General features: G+C 48.5%; 2 protein-coding genes across 5 annotated transcripts in view; one reads left to right on the top strand and one right to left on the bottom strand.

Moving 5' to 3' along the window:
* Positions 1-14,413, bottom strand: part of Agap1 (ArfGAP with GTPase domain, ankyrin repeat and PH domain 1) — a 459,921-nt gene extending 445,508 nt beyond the window's left edge. For 2 of the 3 annotated variants that reach the window (XM_027397517.2, XM_027397518.2), the window contains exon 1: positions 13,956-14,412. In XM_027397517.2, the coding sequence (XP_027253318.1) occupies positions 13,956-14,118 (163 nt within the window). In that variant the 5' untranslated portion in view covers positions 14,119-14,412. Of the gene's footprint in view, positions 1-13,955 lie in introns of all 3 variants that reach the window. The other variant, XM_027397516.2, reaches the window with a different exon arrangement.
* The window catches only part of LOC113833598 (atherin-like), a 28,151-nt gene continuing 15,140 nt past the window's right edge, over positions 14,261-27,271 (top strand). Inside the window, exons 1-2 of one of the 2 annotated variants that reach the window (XM_035441117.1) lie at positions 14,261-15,093; positions 16,385-16,482. In XM_035441117.1, the coding sequence (XP_035297008.1) occupies positions 14,282-15,031 (750 nt within the window). In that variant the 5' untranslated portion in view covers positions 14,261-14,281 and the 3' untranslated portion in view covers positions 15,032-15,093; positions 16,385-16,482. Of the gene's footprint in view, positions 15,094-16,384; positions 17,893-27,271 lie in introns of those variants that run through there. The other variant, XM_027397519.2, reaches the window with a different exon arrangement.

The raw sequence follows: 27,271 nt of genomic DNA, 5'->3' as shown, positions 1-27,271 counted from the left end.
TCCTCTCAAGTGAACCCATATCCCAATATTCCCAGAAAAAATGAGACACCCTCTCATTCAATCCCCACTTAATGGGCACCTCGTCTCTACTGTACCTACCCACACATGTGGACCCTTAGAACTCCAAACCACTGCTAGATCTGTCTTGACAACTTTTGCCATAGACAAAAACAATGTCCACTGTCCGTCAGGCTGCCCTTCAGGCAGAAGGAAAGAGGAACACAGGGGGTGGCATGGAAAGCTCATCCTCCAGCCATTTGGCTCTTCTGCATGCTTCAGGTTTTCATCTTAAAATGTTGAAGGAAGAGACTCCCCTAGGATGTACTGAGTTAGCTATCAAATCACTTGGTTTAAAAAAAAAAAAATCACGCAAAGCCATTTTCAAGTGGGATATGCTGTTCTCTCCTAGACAGTCCTAGACGTGCCAAGAGAGGTGCCCCAGGAGGGCTGCATCAATCAGGGAGCCCTGCACTCAACCACATCCTCAATGTCAAAAGCAACCAATGCCTCTGGCCACAGGTGGAAGAGTACCCTGGCTTCCCACAAACGTGACGCTATGTGGCTCTAACTTGGCTTTCTCTAGCTAGGCCACCTGCAACCCAAAAATCCTAAGCCTGCCAGTCACCTGCAGCCCACCAAGAATGGATGTCGGATTCTGGAAAAGAAGCCCCCAGTTACAACAGCTCCATAAGGGGTTCTGAATCCTGCGTGACAGCTTTCTGAGCCTCAGGCTAAGGCTGAGACCTCAGTGCCTATCAATGCCCCCAGTCCCACCATGCCTTAAGCTTTCCAAACTTCTGTGGTCCTCCTCAATGCCCCCCCTTCAGCTCATTCACAGCAGGCCAGAAGCAAGCTCCAGCAGGAACGCTGTACCTCAAGACTAGAATTCCAAGCATCAAAACCTTTATGTGACCAAATATACACACCTGGAGTTGACAGACAGCTGCATCAAGCAGGCACCATGTGGCATAAATTTAGTGCATTTCACAAAAGTCTCATTGGTTAGGAGACACCAGGGGTTATTACGATCCAGGTGGACTGCAGAGTCTCAATCAATTTAAGCACTCCTGGGTCAATTCGGCCCACAGAGATAGGCCACAGTAGCCACATTCACACGAAACTCATGAATACCTCAAACACCGATTTAATAATCCACAGTCAGCAAGAGGCTGCCCTACTGTCTCTGCCTCCCCAGACCTGCAAGCTCATCCCTGCAGACAGAGAGACACATCTACAAATCCCACAAATTCACCAACTGGCACCTCCCTTCCACTCAGACCTCACAGTGCCTGCTCCCGTGATTCCAGAATAAAACCTCGGCCTCCCACCGCCTCCTCCTGTAGTCTGCGTTTACAGGCACCATTAGCTGCCCTCCTGTCACATCTTTTAGAGTTGTCTGTCCCCCCCACCCACCCCACCCCTGCTGGTCTCCTACCTCCTTTCACTCACGCCCCCTTCCATTGCCTGCCACCTGAACAGGGCCAAACAGCCCCACCATCTCTACCCTGCACAGTCGTGGGTAGGCCTGGACAGCCCTCTCAAGCCCTTCTGCCTCCCAGCTTCCCTGATCCCCACCCCTCAAAAAGATCAGTGCTCATCAGCCTGCCCTACCAGCCTCAGAACCCAGCTCTGCCTGCTGCACGGCCTGGATAAAATCTTTTCTATTGCTCCCACATTAGCTTCTTCCTATCCCAAACAAAGTGAGGATAAGCGAGGCCCTCCCACCACCAGCCCTCAAAATAAATATTTGTCTTTGCAAAGCCACTGGAGAAATTCACACAGCCCTGATCCATGTCCCTGTGTCCTTCCTGGTTGGCCCAGTGCAGTCGGGCTGTTTAGAGGGGGAGGGGCTGCTCCTGGGACAGAGCAGAGAGAACAAAGAAAACAACCCCTTGAGAATCCAGTTGGCAACACTTGGCTTCTCTTTCTTCCTTTGTGTCTTAGCTCTAATTGTACAAACAACAGCAACTGAATAGTGTTGATATGTTGTCATTAGAACCACAGACAGCTGGGGCCAAGCTCCACAGCCAGTTGCCGTTCAAATACCAAGGAGAATACAGTACTCAACCCCAGGGCAGAGGGTGAGGGTACTCCAGATTAACAGCTTGACCACATGACCCCAGATGCCCAACATCCACCCCAGGCCTGGCAGAGCCCATGGGGGCCAAACTCCAGTCCCACCCACAGGACAGGGCTAGTCAACGCAGGACTGCACACACAGCTACATACAAACAACGTGTTATTCAATCAAGGAGAGACTAGTCATCCATCAGGCAACCTAGAAATGAAAACTTGATGCCTAAGCCGGAGATAGAAGAGTACCTACTAGCCACTCGGATCTTTAAAGCTAACGGCAAAGTGGGTGAACTTCAGACAGAGAGGTAACAACCAGCCCACCATCCTGTGTGCACTACACTGAACCCATTTTAGTCTAAGCAGTGTCCTGGCTACTGTGTACAGAGTGAAGGAGGAAACCAGAGGACCCCACTTCCCTTCCAGCCTGTTCGCAATAGACAGAAGGACACAAGTGGACAGGACTCATCTGAGAACATGCGCTGTAATGTTGGCACCCATGTGCCTGTCAGCAGAACTTGGCACATGGCATATAGCTGAGCCTTGCACCTGCCACCCATGTCTGGTCTACTTTAATTAGTATTCAAAACCTTCTTTCCTATAACCCGGGTGTCCTTGTTATATGTCAAAACAAGGGGTTCCCAAAAGTGAGGGGGCCTGAAGTTTGGTCAATCCTACCTTTCCCAAGCCCCCAGCAGTGATCACAACAGTGACTTTTCTGAGCAGACACAGCAAGAACAGTCAGGGTGCTGGCTCACAGCAGCCCAGGACCTCTGATTACTGCCAAAGGAAGACAAGCAGGCTTCCAGAAGCCACACATAACAGAGCTTTAAAACAACATGTGCATGGTAGTTGATACTGACCATCAACTGACAGGATCGAAATCACAGGAGACGAACCTCTGGGCGGGCATGTCTGCAAGTTTCTAAATTGGGTTAACTGAGGTAAGAAAACACATGGTAAACGGAGGTGACACCATCCTATAGGCTGGGATCCCAGACCAAATAAAAAGGGGAAAGTAAGCTGAGCATCAGCATTCACAGTGGTGCAATGTGACAGCCACCTCGCTCTCCTGCCACCATGTCTTCCTGCTGCAATGGACTGCACCCTTCAACTGGGGGCACCATAAACTTGTCCTTCCTTAAGTTGCTCTTGTCAGGTATTTTGTCTCTGTAATGACAAATGTAACCAATACAAGCCCCCATTACTGAGAGGGGACCCTTATGAGAATAGAAATAACAATGTTAAGTTGTTTTCAACATCTTCAGTTCATATGCCTATGTTAAGTAAGTCTAAAATGCTTGCACTAAACTAAACATTCCTGAAATGACCACTTCCCTTTTAGACTGTGACCTGAGACTATGGTGACAAGGGCCTTGGTGAGGCCTGCCATGAGCTGTTTTCAGCATGGTTCTATTCTCTACAGCCTGTTGAATACTGGCATGACTAGAAAGAAACGTCTGTGAACATGGTCAGGAAATATTTGGAATTCTCCCAGAAGCAGAGTGTCTCCCACCCGTGAAAGCTCCTACCCATGATGCTAATGACAGGCAGCCAGCATGCGCAGCTTCAAGGCTGAGACAGTTGCTTGTATAGAAACACTGAACAAACACTCCAACACTGCAGCCCGAAAAAGAGACAATCCCCACCAAACAGCGGGAGAAGTGTGAAGTGTGCAAATGAGCCTGCTTAAACAAAAACCCAATCTGCTCCCAGAGTGTGCAGGGTGGCCACCTGTTCAGGGCTGGTGGAGTCCTGATTACAGAGGAAGAAACAATACCAGGGAGATGACAGCCCCCTCTTGGGTCCTGGTCCCCACCCTCAAGCCTATATTTAGGCTGCTCTCTATGGAAAATGTCCCGACCCTGCACACACAAACAAGCTATTTGGCCGGTTATTCAAAGGCTCCATTAACAACCTCATCTGCCCACGTGGTATTTGCTCTCCTCCCTCCCTGGTCCCAGACAACCCCAATGCCCCTCTGGCCTCTGGCCTCTGGCCTCTAGCCTCTGGCCTCTGGCCTCTGGCCTCTGACCTGGGTCTGCTGTGAGCAGACAGCACAGGAAGGTAAAGAGATTGCACCTAAAAGACTACGTTGGCCCTGTCCATGGGCATCTCTGATCTCAAGAAGGCACATGTCTGGGTCCAGGTTCCAGAGCACTAGACAAGGGGAACCTAAAGTCCCTCCTAAACCCTCAGACTCCCTGCATGATCACACAAAGTCTTTCTTCTCCAATCCCAGAACAAAAATAACAGATGCTGCAAAGATTAGAGATTAACATCTGCAGAGTGCATTTTCTTTCTCAGAGAAAGGTACTTAACAAAGAGAAGGAATTATGTAGCTAAGCACTAGATCAGAACCCCAAACCTGGGCTTTAAAAATAACTAAGCCTCATCCGGCTTTTCCAGACTCAATCACTTAGGCTGGCAATGCAAAAGTCTCTGGGTGTCAGGAAGGGGGACACAGAGGGAACATGGGTCTGTGTTGAGTGCTGGCACCATGAAACAAAACCAATAGTGAGAGGAGCAGCAGTTACAAGTGACCTCGTGGGGAAAATGGAAAGAAAAGGCTCTGATTAGGAAGAAGGGAGGAGTTTCATAAAGAAGAGAAAGGGAATGGGGTAAAATAACAATAAGGATGTCAGAAAAAGTCATACTATTATCTATCTAAAAGTACTTATATACACAAATCAGTGTATAAAGACATAAAGTTTAAATAAAATTTTCTCATATGGGCTGACAATTCTCCCTCCAAAAACCACAGACCCGCTAACAAAAACTTCAATCCTGGATAGACATGAGAACCGCTCCTTTGGGTTGTTGCTCAGGATCGTCCAAGGGACTCTGGAAACAGCACAGGCTTCTGCTCCCCAGAGGAAGGTAAATATCTGTTGCTGAAGACAACCATGTACTTCAGATACAGGACGACTAAGAGGCCCTAAGCTGTATCTGACCTCAAAGGTTCCCCTTTAGAACTAGCTCTTGTGGTACCAGAAGGTACCATGCAAACTTCCAATGGAGGGAAGCAACCAAAAGTCCTACTCAGCTTTGGCACCTAGGAACCACAATGGCCAGCATGGCACAGTAACCCTAAGGGTGCAGTAGTGGCTTGGTGATAACCGACAGGTCTCCAACTGGCTCACTCAACAAGAAGAAAAACAGACCCAGGGCTAGAGAAGGAAGAGGAGAACCTACAACTACTACTTTGTTAAACCAACATAAACCCTAACTAATTCTAAATATTTATCCTTACACCCACAGGTAAGTGTAATCCTCACCCCTCGTCAAGGAAACTTCTCTTTGCAATAAACAAGAGACCATTACAAAAAAAAAAAAAAAAAAAAAAAAACAATAATCAAAATGCAGAGTTGTGGAGCCCAGTTACAACTGACAGATCAACAACACAACTCCTGGACCTAAGACTCAGTGCTCTTGGCGGGTGGGGGGGGGAGGTATAGGCGCACTCTAAGGTCCAGAAGAACAAGAAGTTTGCTGTCTCCTAGAGATGTCAAAAAACCTACACTCATGGAGTCTTGCCAACATGGCTCCCTGAACATGACTTGAACAAAGATGACACCAGCAGACGTGCTAATGTGGAAGAGGGAACGCTCATGAGGCCTCAACACTAGACAAAAAATCCAAAAAAAAACTATAGGCAACTAAGAAATGCTGAGAGTGAGAAAAATATTCCCCAGAAGTAGCCTCCAATGAGTTATCTAATACCAAATGACCCGCCTTGAAATCACATAAATGTGATATGTAACATTATACAGGCTAAGCAGGTTGTATTTATGTATTCTGGAATATATACATATGAACACACAATAAAAGAGGTCATGAATTTGAGAGTGGGGGTAGGAGTAACATGGGAGAGTTTGGAGGGTGGAAAGAGTGAGAAATGAAAAAAATATATACATAATCTTGATTTTTGAAAAATTATTCTAAGGAAATAAAAAACAACCAGATGGTGGTAGGGCACACCTTTGATCCCAGCACTTTGGAGGCAGAGGCAGGTGATCTCTGAATTAGAGGCCACCTGACCTACAGGACAGCCAGGGCTACACAGAGAAACCCTGCCTCAAAAAAACAAACACCCAGGGAGTTGCAACAGGTCAGAGTGAGCCTTGTAAACTATAAAAACCTGCAGGACATGCAAGGGAAGGCGTGATTTGTGATGCCAAAGATCTGGCTGCAGCAGAAAAAAAGGTCTGGGTTGGCATAAAAACAGAGGTGGTGGTAATGTGTGTCCCTGCAGCTGCAGGACCTGTCTCCCTGCCCTCCAGGCTCATCCGTGGCCCTCGTAAGCTGTAGATAGCAGGCAGAATCTCTTTCACAGATATTCTCAACTGCTGGGAAACAGTGGTGGTGAAATATATCATCTGCCGAGTTACCATAAGAAGCAAAGACTGACGAACCCCATCTAAATAGGCATGAGGCTGCACTCCAGAAGCCAGGGGAAGGAGTCCACAGAACCACAGCTGTGACTCAGAGGAAAGGAGGCCGCAGGGGCGTCCCCTCTCTGCCGTCCCCACCTCCAGAACTCCACACTCCAAGGATTCTCACTCCTGTGGTCATCACTGAGACAAGGAGAACTTGCACTTGCAACCATTCAAACTGACTTCCAGTCATTTATCATTGTTCAAACTTTTTGGCATTGCCAACTTCCTAAGCGAGTGGTGGGGACTTCACTGCTAACTATGAACACTGAAGGCCAGAACAGGTGTCCGGCCAAATAAATGTCCTTCCTTTCCTCTCTTGTACTCAAAACGGGGTTCCTGCACTACAGACCTTCTTAGAAATACAGGTTCCCGGGGCCACTGCAGCCCCACAGAAGCAGGGAGTTGCCATCTGTTTCTGCAAGCCCTCGACATCATTTGCTTACGCACTTAAATTTGAGAAGCACTGCTGAGTGACACTCAGGGCTCCATGACATCAGTGACACAGCCTGCCACTCACTGGTCCCTCTGGACCTCACAGATTCTCTGAATTTAACCAGCTCCTGTCAGACAGAACCACCAACCTCTGCAGACCACTGATTTAGAAATGCTGCCAAAAATTTATCAAGCTTTTCCTTCCCCTACCTGCCAAAAGTAAAGAAAATGGCATGATGTTTTGATCCCATGAAGCTAATGATCTATAGATCCAAAAGTTGTCCAGCCTCAGCTTCTATACTCTGGATACAGGTTTCACTGCTGCAGGAGGATAACTCAGTTCACACCCCCAGAGAGGCAAAAAGGACCTATGCCTGGGAGGAAGTGACTGCCACATCCGATGCCACGGCTGGGGCATTCTTCAAGTGAGGATACTGACCCAGCAAATCACTGAGGACGAAACCGTGAGCAAGGCCTGGGTACTGGACAGGAGCTGAGCCAAGGGCAGCTGGCACATAGAGCAAGAAGGCCTTAACTCCAGTGAGGTGAGGCCAGCTGTGAGTAGCCCTGACCTGTACCAGGCCTCATGGCATCTCCAAGAAGGAGCCAAACCTAAAAGCCACCACCAGATTGTGAGGGTTTCCGGGGCTGGATGGGCATGAGGTTTCAATGGGAAGCAGCACCTAGCCAACAGAGCAGTTCCAAAGAAAGTGGTAAAACTGCCACCTCTGATTAGACCTGAACTGTTACCAGCACCAGCAGACAGAGCCTGAGGAAAAGGAGACCAACCCATGGCAGTAGGAAGAAACTTTTTTCCCTAAACATACACACCTGCAGTAACCAGACTAAACAAACTCTTACCAGGTTTACTGTATTAAGCAACTCTACGGGGAACGAGACACTTGCTTACTTGCTGCATCCTCAAGCCTGTCTCTTCCTGGGTCAAAGGTACCCATCTCAAAGACTCAGAGAAATAAATAGCTATGGAAATTACCCATAGCACGGGCTCTCCAGTTCTACCTCTTGCAAGGTGGCTTGGCCCAGGAAGCTCATCTCTCCCCAGCATGTTTTCTACACTTCCTGGATTGCAAAGGTGTGCTGTGAAAGTTTTCCTCTAAGGCAGAAACATCCCATCCTATGGGTAAAGTCTCTAAACAGGAGAGGGAACAACTCAAAATAGCTCCAGGAAGTCCCTGAAACTGACCAGATTCACCAGGCCCCTCCCTCCCAGAGACAGCAATAAAAGCTCAGAGTCCCTCTCAGACAAGCCAATGCTGATACCAGAACAGCTGCCTGGAAGAAACAGAAAGCAATGGAGCTGCTTGGGAGAGGTTTAGACCAACTGAGTCACTCGGAAAGGACACTCCCAGCCTGTTGAGCTGTCTGCAGGCTGTGCAGTGTGCTCCAGGTCCCCAGTCTTTGTGAACTACCACCCATACGAGAGTGGGCTTTGGAGGCACAGCTGTCTTTGAGTCATTTCTGCTCCTGGAAGTGACCCCTCACCCATATTCCTGTAAGTAAACCCAATAAAACTTACTGGTTCACCAAGCTAGACTTTGGTCCTATCTGTACTTCAGTCCGTCATGGGGTGAGTGTGTTGTGTCTCCCTAGGAAAGTTTTGTCACACAGCAGGGTGATAGCCATGTTTGTTTGGGGATTATCATAGGATAAACTGGCATAACAAGGTTAAGTTAAATACTCAGCACCCCACTGGACACAAATGTCCAACAACACAGTTGTATCATGGAACTGAGCAGACTCCCTGCCATCTTCCAAGGTTCCCCAAATGCTCGGAATTAGATGCTACCAAAGAGTCATCAAACTTTTGCATATATGTGTACACTTAAGAGGACCATGGAAGGCTCATGTCTTCCCTCCCCTAGTGCTCCTGTAGGGGAGTAAGGTAGAACATAGGTGTCTGCAGATTAGCCACCTAGTAAGGACATCAGCATGAACACTGGTTGAGGAGGTGGGTGTGTCAACTTCAGAGACTGGCAGAATTTCCCAGCGAGCCTGGGAAGCTGGGAAGCCTGCTCCTGGGGTGAATGAGTGAGCACCAGGCAGGCACCAGGCAGGCACATGGGTCCTGGCTCTGCGGCTGGCAAGCTGAATTACTGTGCGACTGCTAACAGAGGCGTTAGCCTTGAAAGAACTACAAGCTTTATTTAACAAGAGAGGCAGTTGGCTGGTGGGCTTCAATCCATCCACCCCAGACAGTCTTTTGATGAGCCAGAGGGGAAGCTTACACAGGAGGCTCGACTAGAGGTGAGGCAGGTGCCAGACTCACTTCTGGGCATGGGATGGTACATGCTACATCCCACAGGGGACCATGCCCCTGCAGCATACCCCAGAAATCTGCTGGGCTCAATGTGAAACTAATCATTAATTCTCCTTATATCCCAGAGATTCAGTAGTCAAGAAGACTCTCAGAGTAAGAAATAATGACTAAGGAAAACAGTTTTAAAAACAAAAAAACAAGGTAACATTTTTAAACAAAGTTGAGGATGGAAATCACATGTATTCCAGGCCTACAGACAGTATGCTCAACACACTGTCATTTGGGAATTTCAGTGGGCTTTCTTGCAACTAAATAAAATATATCTTGTCCATCTTCAAGAGATCTTCCACTGAGGCCAAAATCAACTCGCTGTGACATGAGCAGCAACCAAAACATCCTCCTCTTTGCCAAGGTCATTCCTCGCCCCAAGAGCAAAAATTCATGATGATGCCAGAGAACAGGGAGGTTTTAAACACACTATAACAGAGCCAAATGCTGGCGTGCAATGTCAAGACAGAAACTGTATCTTCAAAAGTCCTTCTAAACTGAAAAGGGTTCCTGTTACAACAATCCAAAGGCCTTGGTAAGGGGGCCACAGATGGGAGAAAGGTCTGATTAGATAGTTTTGGAAATGACAGGTTTGATTTTGTGAGGCAAGTGATTTTTTAAATATTTTGATGATATGCATATTCTTTCCTGAAAGATCCACATTTTGCTATCTCTCGTGCTCATTCCCAGTCACAAGGAGATCTGGGTCGGCCTCTGACAGGGATGGGGTTTCACATCAGGTACTGTGGTGGTCCGGCACCGAGGCATGGTTTCTTCATCTTGTACTCTCAAGGCAATACCGTCCCAGCTCTGTATCAGTGAAGACACAGGTATCCAAATGTGTTTTTGCTTAACCTTTTCTTTAAAGATTTTACTGTGTGTATGTGTGTGTGTGTGTGTGTGTCTGTCTGTCTGTCTGTCTGTCTGTCTGTCTGTCTGTCTGTCTGTGTCTATGTCTATGCCTGAGTCTGCATATACCTGTAGAGGCCAAAAGATGGTATCAGATCGCCTTGGAGCTGGAATTAAAGGAAGCAATGTGACATGGGTACTGGAAACTGAACTTAGATCTTATGGAAGAGCAGCAGTGCTCTTGACTACTGATCCATTTCTTCAGCAACCCCCCAAGAGTCACTGATCAGTGGGAAACCAGACACCCCTGAAACCGACCCTCTTCACAGGCTACTACCATCACTCTTAGTTAACGTCTAGAATCTGAAGTAAGACCCTGTTGCTAAAGACACCATACATTTGAGTCATCGGACATGAAAAAAAAATCAAGCTGGTACTGACCTTGGAGTTGCATCCTCACTGGCTAGTATTTGACAAATTTAGACAGCTATGAATCCCACAAGCTACAACAGTGACTGGCCTGGCAAGATATATCCACTGGCATATAGCAAGATATGCATTAGTGGCACAAATGCTATAGGAGTAACCAGCCAGTTTCTGGTTGGATTTAAATCCCCCAAGAGATACACTATATGCCTGGTATTGTGACGTGGGCCAAAAACTCATGACCTGCTAGGTTATAGACCCTATAGTAGGGAGAACCTAATACTATTATTCTGCTAAATGGACAAAGCAATAAACTGCTCCCTAAATTAATCTGTATACCCACAGATTAGTGCATCTCTCAACATCAGAAAAGCTTCTTTTTGCAGTAGATGGAGATTACTAGAGACCTGCGATTGGTCAATATGCTGAGAATACAAGACTGGGAGTGTTTAACTCCAAATGGTACATCCCTACGAAACTCTCTCTCTCTCTACCTTCCTCCCTCCCTCCCGGAAAGGCTCAGGAATCACTGCAGAAGAGGGGTCAGAAAGATTGGAGTGGATGTCTGCAGTCAAACAGTATCTGCTGGACATGACAGCACTGTGCCCATGAACAATTAATCGGCAGCTGTGACAGCACACAGAACACCAGGCCTGCCAAACTCCCGGCATGGATGGGGAGGGGTTCATGAAGTCCCACCCCTAGCTGAAGAGCCTCTGGCACTTAATGACTTCATTTTCTTCAGGGATGTGCCCCCTAAAAAAGCAACCCATGCTTCAGCATTTGGTCCTACACCCGTGCACATACAGACAGCACTAAATGGACTGTGTTTTAAAAAGAGAGTGAGGAAAGCACATGAAGTTCTGAGGGGAACTGGGAAGTGACTGGGAGGCAGAGTTGTTCCAAACACATTACATACATGTGTGATATTCTCAATTAAAAAAAAAAAATGTTCGCTTCTTACTCGAGCACATCATGCTACCAAAACTCAGCAACCTTCTCCCCATGCCAAATATCAAGGGAGCAATGTAAGACCTGCCAATATCTTAACATTAACATGGAAAGACCATTCCATTGTAACAATGAACAGGGATCTAATTACAAGAGGCAGGGTGAGGTCCTGAAAGAATGGTGCTTTAAGAAGCCAGAGACCCGGGGCGTAAACAACCCCTTAGTTCAGAGGTGCCTTTGAAAGTCCCCTCAAATGTTCAAGGGTCACCACCCTCCCGTACCTCCACCTCCTCCTCTCTAAGACAGCCATTGTGAATACCAAATCATCTGTGCTCAAGTTCTCCACAAATGAGCAGTGTACCACTGGAGATAACGGCAGGAAGAACACAGGCTGATACGAAAGCTTCTCCAGTCTCACCGAATTTACTATAGTCTTGGCATCATACAGGCATTGCTGGTTCTAACAAAAATAAAGCATTATCAAAGTCCCCAGGAGCATCCATCCATCAGTTTTAAGTTGTACTGAAAATGAACAAAGGTTATAGCCAAAAAGAGGCTTGATAGCATCAGCTATCAAAAAAAAAAAAAAAAAGGATCACTGTGGAAGAACAATTTTAAAAAGAAAGAAATGCAACCACATCCTCCCGCTAAGAGTCCAAGACCCCAGAGTGCAGCTTTAAGAACGGGAAATGAGTCACACCCAGCTGGAGGCCTTCCTCTCCTCCCGAGCAAGGAGCTCCAGTCAGGTGCACTCCATCCCTGGCACCAGCTTTCAGAGGGTTTCATCAGACTTCTGTATATGCAGCCCAGGAAGAGCTGAGCAGAGTCATCTGAGAAAAAAACAGGAGCACCTTTCAGACTTCCGATAGGGACCCAGACATTGCTCTCAGAGGAACCCATTCGCTATACCTCCTCAGCATCCACTGGGGGGCAAAGAGGGGTATGTACCCCTCCTCAACACCACAAGACATTCCACGTCCCACAGAAGCCATTGCTCTTGATGGGTCTGGAGGCATCAGAAGTCACCACAGGCAGCCATGAACACTCAAGGGGCCCAGATGCATTCAGAGTCAGTCCTCATAAGGACAGAACTTGCTGGGACCCTCCCCCTGGAATTATAATATATCCTGTGGATCTTGAGTCAGTCTCCAAGCCTGCCTGGGATGTGGTTCAAGTACATGAGGCTGCCAAATGCCAAGGGGATCAGCAACACAGCATTCACCTTCTCCACCCAAGCAGCCAAGTTTTAAACCCAAACACTTCAGGGTTAGAAGTTCAGACCGCACAGGAGCCAAGCTTTCCTGGGGGCTGAGGCCTTATGTGGAGGGAAAGAGGGCAGTACCTGCACCTGTTTTGGACACACTCCTGCTGGACTTGGAAGGCTCCCATGCTCCTCAACGGAGGGCTCACCAGCCTTTGGCAGGCACAGTACTATACTAGGACAAGCCACCTGCAGGCCTTTCACTGTCACTGGCCAACAGCAACTCAAGAGGACAGGCTGCTAATCCACCGGCTGGACTATGAGACCACATTACCCACTTACATACCACCTGCTCCCCCCAGGTAAGTGATGGCAGGGCCAGAGAAACAAAACAAGGAAACTGTTCAGGCACCTAGTAGCAGAGACAGGGGAGCCATTAGTGGTCCAAAGAGAACACAAGCCAGGATATCGTCTCCTGCAGGGCTACTGCCCTGCTTGGCACTGGGGGTCAGAACAGTGTTCTACACACAGGCTTACAGGCAGCAGAATCACCCACTTTTCCTCCTCCTCATGGGTGGCCCCCAAGTGGCAGGTGTATCAAAGTGTCTGTCCCCTTTAGCAAGAGAATGTGGAGGAGTCCTGTCTCCCTAGAAGGGTCATAATTTGACCCAGGACTTTGGTTCAAAACGCCCAGCGTTTGCACGAGGGCAGGCAGACCTGCCCTGGGACATGATGCTGCCTGGGTCCCACCGGCTCCCTACATGCTCCAGGTCCAAATATCTCTCCAGTATCCAAGAACTGGGGAAAAGGGCAGCCATGAAGCAACTGAGCAGGCTGGCCAGAACAGCACCCACAGCAGCAGCGCTTCTCAAAACACATCTTCAACGTCCATGCAAGACGCTCAGGCCAGGCCTGATAACCTGTCACGGATCGAGTGGCGCCATCCCAGGCAGCTGCCCCCAGGCGTCGGCTGGGCCCGGAACGGGACATGCGGGCGGCCCAGGATGCAGCGGCACAGTGCCACTTTCTCACAGGAGAGACTCTATTGTCCATTATCAAATGAACACTGACGATCCATCTTCCCTGGCAGGCTGGGCTGCACCGCCGGCCTTGCGGGGCAAGAGGCACCGCAGTGCTCTCTCGGCCGGGCAACCGCGTGTGTACACACGCACGCACACACGCGCGCACACACCCCGCCGCGCCAGGGGCGCCCGCTCCCCCGCGCTTTCCAGAAGCCCCGGGGCGGTCTGGCCCTCACCTTCGATGGCGATGACGTGCTCCCGGATCTGGTTCTGCAGCACCGGCTCCTCCACGCGCTCCAGCAGCTCGTAGATGGAGTAGATGTTGGGATGGACCGACTCGAAGCGCTGGATCTCGGCCCGGATGGCAGCCGAGTTGGCCAGCTGCTGCTGGTAGTTCATGGTGCAAGCACGGCGCCCAGAGCCGCGCGCCCCCCGTCGCCGCCACCCGGCGCCCCGGAGCCCACGGGCTACCGAGACCCGGGGCGCCGCAGCCCCCGGGGAGCACGGAGCCGAGGAGGCGCAAAAAGAAAGGCGAGGGTGAGGCACTAGAGGGGCTCAGTTCATGGCCGGGAAGCGCGTCCCGGGTCAGCGGCCCGTCCGGGGAGACCGCGGCGCCATGGAGCGCGAACGGCCGCGGAGGAGGCTCGCTCAGGCGCCTTCCCGCGCCGCAGCCGCCTGCACCCCTACGCGCCGGCCGGCCGAGCAGCCATTAAAGCGCAGGGAGCAGCGCGGCGCTATGAGCGCCGGGGCCGAGGCCCCCGAGCAGTGGCCGCTCTGCTCCGGGGCGCACGGCTGCGGCTGGGTCCGCGCGCTTGTGAGTGCCGCGCTACCGCGCACGCCGGGGCCCTCGGCTGCCCTGCGCCGTCCGCCGAGCCGGGACCGAGCCGTGGGCGCCTTGCCAGCCGCGGAGACCGCTCCGAGCGCCGCCCGCCGCTGCCCGGCCAGCCCCTCCCTGGCACGCAGGGCCCTGGCCCACGTCGGCCCGCCCCCGCCCGCGCTCGCCGCCCTCCGGCCGCCGCTGCGTCCTCCGCGGCGCTTCCCAGCGCGCCGGATCCCGGGGAATTGCGCCAGACCCCGCCCCGCGCTGCCTCTGGGCTTGCTGGGACTTGTAGTCCGTCATGCCGGCCGGCCCGCGCGCGTGGGGTGCGCTCTGCGCTCGCGTTGCAGCGCGCTGGGCGGGCCCCGCGGGGCGCCCGGGCGCCACTCTCGCGGCCCTATCTGCGAGGTATTCTTGACCTCCTTGGGCCTTCTCGGTTGTCCCCGCTGCTCCGTGCCAACCCCTGCGTCTCGGAACCGGGAAGGTGGAGTATAAGCCGGTCCGCCCGCGCTTTTGTTTGCCACCAGAGCGATTGAGGAGCCTCTGCGACTACCGGGGTCTGTCAACTTTCTGCCTCCTTTTCTGAACCCAGCAAGAGAGTTGCTTCCCTTCCCGTGGCAAACACGGGGTTCCACGCTTCGTCAATAAACTGAAGTTGAGGCTGGGATGGTAGAGAGACGGGATTCCACGCGGGGCTTCTAGGCAGTCTTTCCCACGAAAACGTTGCACAGCTGAGTTGTAGCCTCCAAGCTGCAGTCCCCCGAGCGCTGCCTGTTCTGCCCTGGCCCCTTGCAGGCTCACCTCACACTAACCCCACTTGAGCTCAGCCCAGCAGCCCAAGAAGCTGGACCGCACTGCAGCTGAGAGCTCATTCCAACGTTTCCAAGTGAATAAGATACTGTAGATTTCCAGGGATCCAGAGCAAGCCCGAGTCCTGGGTCTGTGCACTATGGCGGAGTCCCTGTCTCTCCATCCAGGGGTGTTTCATAAATAGCCCCACATCCCTGATTCAAGTGTCCTGTGCTTTAACTGGTTCAAATTCAAGCTAATGAGCAGCCCAGAGACCTAGACACCAAGCTGTTTCTGGTTTCTCTTTCGGGTTTCAGTATTTTTCAGGCAGGTGTACTGACACTTTGGATAATTCAGCCTTCCTTGTTCCTGACACTGCAGAGGCCCTGGCTTGTTCTGTACCTTGCCTCTGACTTTGCCTTTAGCAATAACGCTAATAGAGATGCCAGCATGTGACTTTATCTACTGTTAGCAATTTGTCCCTACCCCCAGCTTGAAACCCCAAATCTGTGAGAAATCGTCCCAGGCCTCCACTGCCCCACATCTGGCTTCTCAATCTCTTTGGGGGTTCTTACTTCACTAACTGCTAAATATGGATGGCCCTGGGACTTGTCCTTAGACCTATTTTACTTGTGTGTCTTAGGGCTTCGAATATCTTGAAGAGTTTGATGCTAACCCAGATCTCACCCCTGAGCACCAAACATATCCACCTGTCCCACGTCTTCTCCCCCAACCCCCAACTGTTGGGTTGAATATTGATTATCTCATGTTGGGAAGCCTGTAGTCTCAGCACTCGTGAGACCAAAACAGGAGGATTGCTTGTGAGTTCAAGGCCAGCCTGGACTGAAGATGAGACCCTGCCTTTAAAAATAAATAAGTGGGACATCTTCCCCATGCCTGTAAACATCTCCCCATGCCAGCCCAAGGCAGTACACATCTTTGTTCACCAATCTGAAAATTCAGTGTGGTCCTTTTTGTCTCCTGTCCCCTTCCATCCCGGAATGTCAGCTCAGCCTTTGAAATATACTGAAGCTTCTCACTTTCCATCACCCTTTGAAGGATTGACTACCCAGCCTCTGAACTATTGATGGAGAACTAACCTAGGGATCTGCCTCCTTCCTGTCTCCTCGATGACCATTCTGGAGAAGATAATCCTGGTGAGCTTTGTAAGCCTAAGCCATGGCTCTCTGCTCTAAACCCTCCTCCAATGCCACCCATCCTCTCTGGCTCCCAGAGCCCTCCTGGCTTGCACTATAACCAAGAGCTGAGCAGAATCTCACTTTCCTCCTAGTGTTTTTTGTTTTGTTTTCATTTTGAGACTCACATAGCCCAGGGTGGCCTCCAACTTGCTATATAGCCAGGTTGACCTATATTTCTGATCCTCCTGCCTCCACCTCTCAAATGCTAAGGTTATAGGCATGTACCACCAACACCGACTTTATGGGCTGGAATCAAACCCAAGGCTTTGAGCAAGCAGTCTATATCTGAGCTACATCTCCAGTGTGCATTCTCCTACTAAGCTTATAACTTGGCCTATCACAATCCCAGGGACACAAGACTTCGTTGTTCATAGCAATAGCAGTGGACAGAGTAGTGATGGTTTTATGTACCCATAAACTGAATTCCAAGCCATACAGGCTTGCATCAGGGGCCAAGTGGTACTAGGTGACTTCATATGAACTGAACCCTGGTTGTAAGAATCCATGTCCTTCAGACATGGTATAGATGGGTATAGATGTCAGAAGAGGAACTCTGGGCTTCAGGGCCTACCTCCTCTGGAGCTCAAGCAACTATGGCAAAGCTCCACAGACCACACAACTCCAACAGAAGATATCCAAGAATAAGGTGTCAGCAAGGTTGGAGTCTCCTATGGGCCCCTCCTCAACTTGGAGATAAAAGTCTTCTCCCTGTGTCCTTACCCAATGTCTTTTGTGTCCTCATTCTGATCTCTACATTGAGTGACATCAGTCCTATTGAATTGGGGCTATCCCTATTGGCCTGATCTTTACTTAATTGCCTCTTTAAAGAATCACTCCTTCATGTCCATTCTGAGGTCATGGAGATTAGAGTTTCAACACAGCATCTGAGGGGACACAATTCAGCCGTAGGAGAACCTCTCTCACTAGACCACCCTCTGCTTCCACCCCATCCTAGCATCTCCAGGCACACGAACCTCCTTCCTGTCCTCTGAGGACACCAGTCGTCACCAGTCAGGAGCATCTCCCCTCAAAACCTTCCCCAGCCACACCCACTTCCTACATGGGCTCATTCTAAAACCACCCGCTCAGGAGACCTTCCCTGATACCTTGTAGGAAGTGCCATCCCTGTTCACCAGTACTAGTGTGTCACCTCCTCGCAGGTAAAAATCACACTACTTTCTAGGAATGAAACACTGGGACCCTGGAGCGGTCTTATAAGTTCTATAAGGACCACGGTCCTGTTAATCTGCTTAGGACTTTTGACCTTTGGAACTGTGGGATCATCAACTTCTGCTATTTAATATCAACTTTGTACTAGTGTTTCCCAGCAGTAAAAGGCACCAATACACTGGCTTAATTTTGTTGTTACCACTTATCGTATATCTAACTCACGCTTTACTTGCTTAGCTCGGATGCAATGTCCCTGAGGACTTACAACTCCACTTTTTTTATTCTCCATCCCATCCTCAACCCCTAGAACAGTGCCTGATAGAGAGCAGGTGTCCAAGAAACGACTTCCCCATTAAATGTCAGTCGCCATGAAGACTGGGACCACATGTCTCTTGGGCATTTGCAGTGCCTAATGTAGAGGGCTGCCAGAAGGGTCCACTCATGTCCAGCACATAGTAGGAGCTACATGAAGATTCATCCGGTTAAAATGGAAGCTCAGTATTAGCTCGGGAGTATTCATCAGGCTGATGCTACTGATTCCTCTCCCGTAATACAGACAAACCCTGTGATTGTTCTTCACACGATGGTCCTTCTAGATGTTTAAAGTTGCGAGTGCCAGTCCCATGATGAGAATGAGCTGACTCTCAAAGTAGTCAGCAGAAGTATCCAGAGTTAGAGCTTGTAGGACTGGAAAGATGGCTCAGTGATTAAGAACACGTACTGTGCTGGGTGGTGGTGGCACACACCTTTAATCCCATCATCGAGAGACAGAGACAGGTGGATCTCTATGAGTTCGAAGCCAGTCTGGTCTAGAGATTGAGTTCCAGGACAGCCAGGGCTGTTACACAGAGAAACCCTATCTCAAAAAAAGAAAAATAAATCACCCACATACGGCTTTGCAGAAGACCCAAGCTCAGTTCCCAGCATCCACATCAGGCAACTCACAACCACCAGTAACTCCTGCTCCATGGCCTCTGATGCCATCTTCTGACCTCCATGGGCTCTTATACCCATAAACATACAAATTTAAAATACTAAAAATAAGTCTGAAACTTAGAAAAGCAAGCAAGGAAAGCGGAGAAGGGGTTGGTTTTGGGTTACAGTTCAAGGGTACCGCCAATCATAGCAGGGCAGACGGGGCAACAGAAGTATGAGCCAGCTGGTCCCATTGAGTCTACGGAAGTAGGGGACTAGTATCCAAGACGGATTTCTCCTTTTTGTTCAGTCTGGGACCCCTGCCCAGGGAATGGTGCTACCTACATATAGGGTAGGTCTTACCCCCTCAACCCAATCTAGAAACTCCCTCATAAACATGCCCAGAGGTTTGTCTACTATCGAGTTGACATACCTGTGTTGTCCAAAGCTCAGTTGGGTGAATTGTTGCTTCTATAAGGACAACTTCATAGCCACACTTTAAACATCAAAATGTTCCCTTGAACACAACTCCATACATAGCCCTTCCTCCTATACTGCCTTCGAGGAGCATTTGAAAAATGCAGGAGCCTCTTGTGTCTGGGGACTTTGCCGCACGCGCTATATACGCTTCCCAGCACTTGACCTGGTTTTGTTCAACTCCTTTCCACGCTCGGCTGCAGAGTGCTGAGACTCTTATTAGACTGTGTGTGGCCATCATGTGAGCCTGCCACAGGTCTTGATGCCCAGTAATGGGAAGTGTCTTATGAAGGTTCCTGGTGGCCCTGGGGAAGAGGTCATAAGAGGAGAGGTAGGAGGAAGGAGAGTCCAGAAAGTACTTCCTTTCTTCTCAGGATTTTACCCCTGTCTGATGAAATGACACCGTGGGGGAGAGCAGAGCACTCTATGGGCCCAGTAGTTTGGTGTTGACCTGAGACTGTGTATTGGTACCAGCTGCCACATAACTGACACCCATGATTGCAGAAGCACGACATCCAACATTTGATTTGCTCAGACTTCCTGCCTGATCAGCAGATTTAGTTCGTCTAGGCCTTGTCCCATGAAGCATTCCCCAGAGCCATGGGTCTCCAGAGCCTTTGTTTCCTTCACTAGAAAAGACAGATCACAGCAACCACAACATTCAGTTATTACAACAGAAAGAGTGGTGGTCAGCATCCTGATGGTAACTGACAGAAGCAGGGTTTGAATCCAGAACCATTTTACTCCATACTTTGATAGGAGGCCACAGAGAGCTGGTGGCAGTGTTTCTCTCTACCTATAGCATCTCCATCCACAGTGCACAGTGAAAGCTTTGCTGTGAGCTAGATGAGCTTGGAAACATTGATGCTCAGAGCCTCACACTCTCTTCCTCTATCTATCTGTCTCTGCCTCCTTCCACTCTCTCTTATTCTTTCTCCAGCTTGCCCTTGGCCACCATGATGTTAGAGACCCAGACTACCCAGAAAGAGCATGTGTGAATACAAACCTCTCTAGATGCTTCTGGCTGCTAAGTTCCAACTCTTTCAGTTGATACCCACATGCTGTGGTGACAAACCATCCTGTCTATGCCTCCTGTGAAATCCTGACCCACAGAAACTCAGAGATAATAAATGCTGATCAGAGGCTAGCGTTGCTTTAGAACCCTTTAGATGCTGCAATAATCTGATATATTTTTTTATTGTTGTTGAGATAGGTCTCTAAAGTTAGCCCAGGCTAGCTTCAAACTCTGGTTCATCAAGTTTCTACCTCCGAAGTCCTGGGATTGTGCCTATACACCATTATGTCCAGGGAATCTGCTCTAAATTTAGACATACCCACAGGGTACCTAGAATGACATAAAATGAAGAATTGTGCAAATGTGTGTTGTCTACTTCTCCCATCTATTGAGCTTTGCATGTTGTAAAGGTCCCTGGAATGTCTTCCCTCTTGACCTCTGCTTGTCATCCCCGGGCAACCCTTGTTTGGAGGTCATGGCTTACCTGGAACCTCATTGCCTGGTTTCTCTTGATTTCCCAACTCAGTGACATAAACACAAGGGCAGAAGTATGTAGGTCAGAAGTATGACACAAGCTCTCAAATTAAAATCAGCATGTCTGCAGGCTGCAGGTCCTTTTGAAGGTCCAGTGGGATCTTGGCTTTTAGAGGCTGTGGAGTACCTTGACTTGTAGCCTTCTGTTTGCAGGCTAGCAAAGGTGAGAAAAGTCCTCCTTCACAGCCACTCTGACTCCTGAAAGGAGTCATTTCCCTCTCCTTTCCCACTTCTTTGGGACCCGTAGGAATGGACAGACCCCAGGAGGATAATTCAGGCTCATCTCTCCACTTCAAGGTCACCTGAATTAGCACCTCTAATTCCATCTACCTCCTAGGCTATCCTTTGCCACATAAGGTAACACAAGACCAGACTTCAGAGGTGCTGGGCTGCTAGGATATCTGTGGAGAACGGGCCCACTATTCTGTCCGTGTCACACTAAGAGACTCTCCAGTCTGTCTGTTACAGATCTTGAATTTATCCATCATAGCTGGAGTTGCACTCAAACCTACAAAAACCCACAACCAAAAAAATATTCTAAAGAAACACTGGCTGCCAGTTTAGTCATAGAGCCAGCTACAATAAACTCTGTGGGGTTGCTTTGGCTGTGTGTGACCTGATGGGTCAGCCACCACTAACTTGTTCAGAATCTCACTCTGGGATCATGTGCCCCATGCAAAACTGATAGGACCAGAAGCATAGGTGGGAATAATTAGTGTTTGATGATTATGTGTCACCATTATTTTATTTATTATTGTTGTATGTGTGCATGGGGTGGGTGAGGGGCCCATGTGAGCCGTAATGCAAACATGCCACAGCCAGGGGGTAGAGGTCAGAGGACAACTTTTATGTAGTTCGTGCTCTCTATGCCTTCTGTTTCCACCTTTATGTGGGTCCCAGGTACTGAACTCAGGCTGCCAGGCTTGCACAGCAAGCACTTTGCCTGCAGAGCCATTTTACCAGCACTGTCTTTATTTTAGTTTTAGTGTTTTGAGACCAGGTCTCTCATGTGTCCATGGCTGGTCTTGAGTTCACTGTGTAGCAAGCAGTTAATGACCTTGAACTTCTGATCCTCCTGCCCCAAACTCCAAGTGCTATGATTACAGGCCAGTATCACGACTCCTAACTTTTACGTCTTACCTCAGTACTTATTTTTAAGGACACAAAGGCTACCTTGCTACTATGTAAACAATAGGCAGCAATACTGTTCATTAAGGTTACTTTTTAAAACTTTCATGTTAATTGACTATCTGTAAGATTAATGGGTTGCTGTTTTGTGGAACATCCCTAATCCAGAAGTCCAGGGGGAAATTCTCCAAAATCCAAAACTCTGCAAGCACCAAATATTATGTAAAATTATCTTCAAGCCATATGTGGTTATTGTGAGACGCTGTCTTCCAGGTACCACTACCATCACCCACAAGAGACCTTAACAAGATCCTGCTGTCCTTCTGTCATAGAAGGAAGGGGTGGGATTGGTCATTAGACCCTCACCTCCAATTCTAGTGCCTCTCTCCCTTCTGCACCCCTGAGCAAGCTGCCTGTAACCCTGCTGCAGTGGTCTTTGGAGGTGCTGGAGTACACAGAGGGTCGCTGAAGGGGGCTTCACCTGTGTAGCTTCCTGGAGGTCATCACCCATGCTGAGACAAGATAGGACTTTCAGTGATGTAGCTGTTTGCGGTCACTCACAACTCCTGTAAGTAAGCCCTGGACCAGTGTTCCTTTAAAATACATCCCATAAACTCGCCAGTTCACCAAGCTGGACTTGGAAGGACTCACTTATGTAAATCATTGCTACACTGTCTTTGGTGAAAGGACATTCTTTCTGTTTTTTGTTTGTTTGTTTGTTTGTTTTTCGAGACAGGGTTTCTCTGTGTAGCTTTGGAGCCTATCCTGGCACTCGCTCTGGAGACCAGGCTGGCCTGGAACTCACAGAGATCCGCCTGCCTCTGCCTCCTAAGTGCTGGGATTAAAGGCGTGTGCCACCAACGCCCTGCTAAGGACATTCTTTCATGGCTCTAAGAAAAGGTACTGCAACCGAAAGGTATATGAAGCGTGAGTGTGTTTTACACTTTATCTGTGAGTCTATCCTTCAGATTTCTCATTACACAAGAACACAACTAACTTTAGGAAAACTTCAAACACATCTGGGGTCACAAGCATATTGGGTGAAAGATATTTAATCTACATAGTTTTATCAAGATTTTCAAATCTCATTGCAACTGCAGATGATCCCCCAGTTGAAATCCAAGTCTTATTCTTCCAGATGGCACTAAAATTAAAGGTGGGTTTCTGAAGGACCCTTAGCTTTGTGGTGATAAGAGTGGCAAGTGGTTAGTTAGAGTCGGGACGGGTGGGTGTCAAGTGATGGCAGAACACTGGGCATTGTTTGGCTTGGAAATCCCCCAGTCCTGGCCATATGTTCATGGTCATCTCATAGCTGACCTTCACCCTCAGGACCCAGATCCTACCTTTTCCTTCCCATCCCCAGCCAGGGCAGACACTCCTACCCAGACCAAGGTTATCAGGAAGGAATTTGACCAAGCCCTGGTATGTTATAATGAAGAGTGGAGTGGGAGCTCCATAGTTTTCCTAGATTAAAGAATCCTATTCAGAGATCATTAGATGAGTCATGGTTCTTTGCTAGGCTGGAAAGCCATCTGTATCAGTTAGGGGAGGGGACCAGATGAGATAGGGCCAGGTAGGATGGGGGTGGGGTGGTCAGTGCATCTCAAGGGCTAGAGACAGCTTTGTCCAGGGATAGCGAGTGCTCTCTGGAAGATTGGCATTGCATGAAGACAGGAGCTCGGAGGCATCCTGCTTCTCCAGAGACAGACATAGACACAAAGCCCCCATTGCCTTCTGCCAGACTCCGCTAAGCATCTGTATTGTGGAGTCTCCCAGTGTTATCTGCTCCTGATGCTGTAAGATGTGACCATAGACAGTGATGTAAAGAAATGTGTGCTGATGATCTTAGTGGTCTGAGGATGTCAGAAATAGGTCCCCCTGGGGTGAAATCCAGATGCCAGCAACACTGCCTTCCTATCCAGAGGCTCTATAGAGCAGCCGCTTCCAGCTTCTGGAGGCACCTACATCTCTTGGCACTTGGCCTGCCCACTATCTTCAGAGCATCACAGCCTCTTCAGATGTCTCCCTACATCCCTTGCTCCCTCAAAAGAACCCTGGTGAGTTACAGGGAAGGCCCTCAGGAACCCCCAGATAATCTCCCCATCACAAGATCTCTAATTTGGGTGGGAGGATGTAACTCAGTTGGTAAAGGGCTTGCCTAGCACACATGAAGCTGTGGGCTTGATTGCCAGCACTGCATGTGGTACACATCTCTACTTAACACTCAGTTCAAGATCATACTCAGCCATGTAGTGAGTTCAAGGCCAGCCTGGGCTGCTTGAGAGCCTGTCTCAAAAAAAAAAAAAAAAAAGAAAAGAAAGAAAGAAAGAAATTTCTTTGTATGATTTATTTTTACTTTTTAAATTTGCATGTGTGTACCTGCATGCATAATATATATATATATATATATATATATATATATATATATTTGTATGTATATATGCTGTGTATATGTATATGTGTGTGTTGTAGCATGAGTGCAGGCATGCATGTAAAAGTTGGGACAACTATAGGTGTTGATCCTCACCTTCCCCTCATTTGAAACAGGATCTCTTATTCTCAATGGGCTAGCTGGCCCGGAGCTCTCAGGGACTCCTCTGTCCCCATCTCCCATCTTGCTGCTCTAAGACATGCACTACCAGACCTGGCTTTCATGAAATCTGAGGATCTGAATTCAGCACCTTAACACTTGCATGACAAGTGCTTTATCCACCAAGCCATCTCCCAGCCCATCTGTTTGGTCCTGTTAATGGCATTGCCCTTGTCACACATCCATCCCCAGACTTTCCATCTAACAGCACCAAACCTCCACCTGCATTAGACACTCCTGTCCTGTGATTCCTTGGCTCCTGAGCTCCACCATTCTACATTTTATCACCTCTTGCAAGTGTAAACAGAGTTGCACCGCCTTGGGCCTTCTGTGACTGCCTTTCTTCGTTAGCACCATGTTCCCTGGGGCTCCTTTGTGTTGCAACATGGACAGGACACCTTTGGAAGGCTGACTGATACTGTACTGTATGCAAATTCCATGCTGAAGCAATTCATTTGTCTGTCTGAGGCAAACCCATTGCCTCTGTCTTTTGGCTCCAGTGATTCTGTTGCCACGAACACATATGTACAAACAACTTTTTCAGGTCCTGCACTCAGTCCTTTGGGGTATATATATTGAAGCAGCATTGTTGAGTAAGTCCATAAGATCAGGATCACAGCTCCAAAGATTCATGCCTTAAAGAAGCTAGCTAGAGAAAATCACAGTGAGGATGATATGAGAAGAACAGTAGCATCTGTTTATTTATTTGTTTTTCTTGCTGTGTAGAACAGTCTGGCCTCAGAATCACAGAGATCTCCCTCTGCCTCTGCCTCCAGAATCCCAAAGGTGTGCAACACCCTATCCAGCCTCTCGGCGTCCTTTAAAAACAGCAGTGAGAAAAGCCAGGCATTGGTGGCGCACGCCTTTTATCCCAGCACTTTGGAGGCAGAGGCAGGCGGATCTCTGTGAGTTCAAGGCCAGCCTGGTCTATAGACCAAGTCCCAGGATAGTCTCCAAAGCAATACATAGAAACCCTGTCGCCCAAACAAACAAACAAACAAAAAACCAGTAGTGAGAACACTGAGGCCTTGAGGGTCTAGTGATGAATCACTTTCTCACAATTCCTGGGGAGCAGACCAAGAGCAGGCCTGAGCCTGGGAAGCTGTCAACCACTGAGCCAGCCTGGATGGAAACTTGTGGTTCTAGATGACAAGAGAGCAGAAGCGGGTCTGTGAGTAAGAAGAGGCATGGGGCCACAAAAAAAGATTACAGTGCAGTGTGTCAATGCTCTTTCTCTGGTTGGATAAGAACATAGCCACCCAAGGTCTGTTTTCCCACAAAGTTTTCCCGAGTCAGCTGCTAGTTTGTTTTTCCCCCTCTTTCCAAGTGAGGGTGCTAGGCAAAGACACCTCCTCAATCTGCTTTTTCTGTGGGTCATAAAGACACTGGTCCCTGTTGCTGTCAGCTTCTTGGGATGGAGAGTCCCACTTTTAATCCATACACTCACACCCACCGTGGGTTTTCACCAGTGTTTGCAGTGGATGTTTATAGCCACACACACTCACAGAGTTGTGGGAAATCTTTTCTCTGTACATCAAGTGCAAAATACAAGAAGCTCCTGAATTCTTCCATAAAATGGAAGATTAATTTGCTTGCACACATTCCTAGAGCTGATTAAAAAGCTGGTTTTATACATGTAGCTTTGGCTGATGAGCAAATTAGACATTGAGAAATCAGATGCAAATGAGCAGTTTACAGACACTTTTGAAATTATATAATCGCCTCCCAGATTGTGTGAAAACCAAAGAAACTGGTTTAGAATGGGCCTATGGAATTGGCTAAAAGAGGGTTTCCATATGTTTATCAGATTTATTTTTATTGCATTTGTCATATATATTACATTCATTTATTTATGTGTATATGTATGTGTGTTTCTAAATTTTTATCAGATTTGTTTTTATTGTACTTGTCATATGTATTACATTCATTTATTTGCGTGCGTGTGCGTGCGCGCGAGAGCGTGCACACACGCATGCGTGCGTGTGCATGGGGAGTACACATGGGAAGTCAAAAGGCAATTTTGGTGGGTTAGCTCTTTCTTTCCATCATATGAATTCTGGGGATCAAACTCAGGTCTTCAGGCTTGGCAGCAAGCACCTTCATCCACTAAGTCATCTTACTGACCTCTATCAACAGATTTTTTAAATATCTTAGGAATTTGGGGGGTTTTGGAGGGGGAGGGGGAGTGTTTTCTATTTTAGATTACCTGCCACAATATCTTGGGGTCTCTTGCAAAGTTTTAGGATTTAATGCAACCTGCAAATGGCTTTTTCAATGGACCCTCTAAACAGAGAGAATGCAAAATGACAACCAAAAAGATCTCTTTTGTATTCTTCAATCTTTCACTGGAAAATATAAAGTATAAATATAAATTCAGTACAAATCTTTATGGAATGGTCACTGAATGCTATGTTAGCTGCCAGTCACCATCTGTGACTTCCAGGAAGGCTGCTGCCATCCACAGTGATCTATATCTCAAGGACAGGGAGAGAGTAACTTGCTCCAGGCTGTGCACAGCCCGACAGGGATGGCACAGAACTTACAGCCCAGGTCTCAGGTGTGAGTCCAAGAGTCTTTTCCTGAAACACGGGACTGCTCCTGATTTTATAAATGGAAGGGACTTCTTCATCTGTGTGATGGCAATACCGTTCAGAAAGCACGTTTGATGGATGAACCTGACTCCTTGGGGCACTAGGTAATGAGTATTTGCATTGCTTCTCCCAAGGCAGTGTTTTCTCACTGTTTTATGACCCATCCAGCTCAACCTTCCAGCTTATAGCAGAATCCCTTCTGCTGGGGCTGAGTCGGCATGACAGAGGACCAGCCAACACCTGCCCACTGGGATCCTCACTATAGCATCCGTGGAGGATTGGCTCCAGACTCCCAAGGATACCAAGACTCACCATTGTTCACAGTAC

Source organism: Cricetulus griseus, chromosome 2, assembly GCF_003668045.3.
Source record: "Cricetulus griseus strain 17A/GY chromosome 2, alternate assembly CriGri-PICRH-1.0, whole genome shotgun sequence".
NCBI lineage: Eukaryota > Metazoa > Chordata > Mammalia > Rodentia > Cricetidae > Cricetulus > Cricetulus griseus.
The sequence above is the reverse complement of the archived record's forward strand: the minus strand, read 5'-3'. Positions and strand labels throughout refer to the sequence as shown.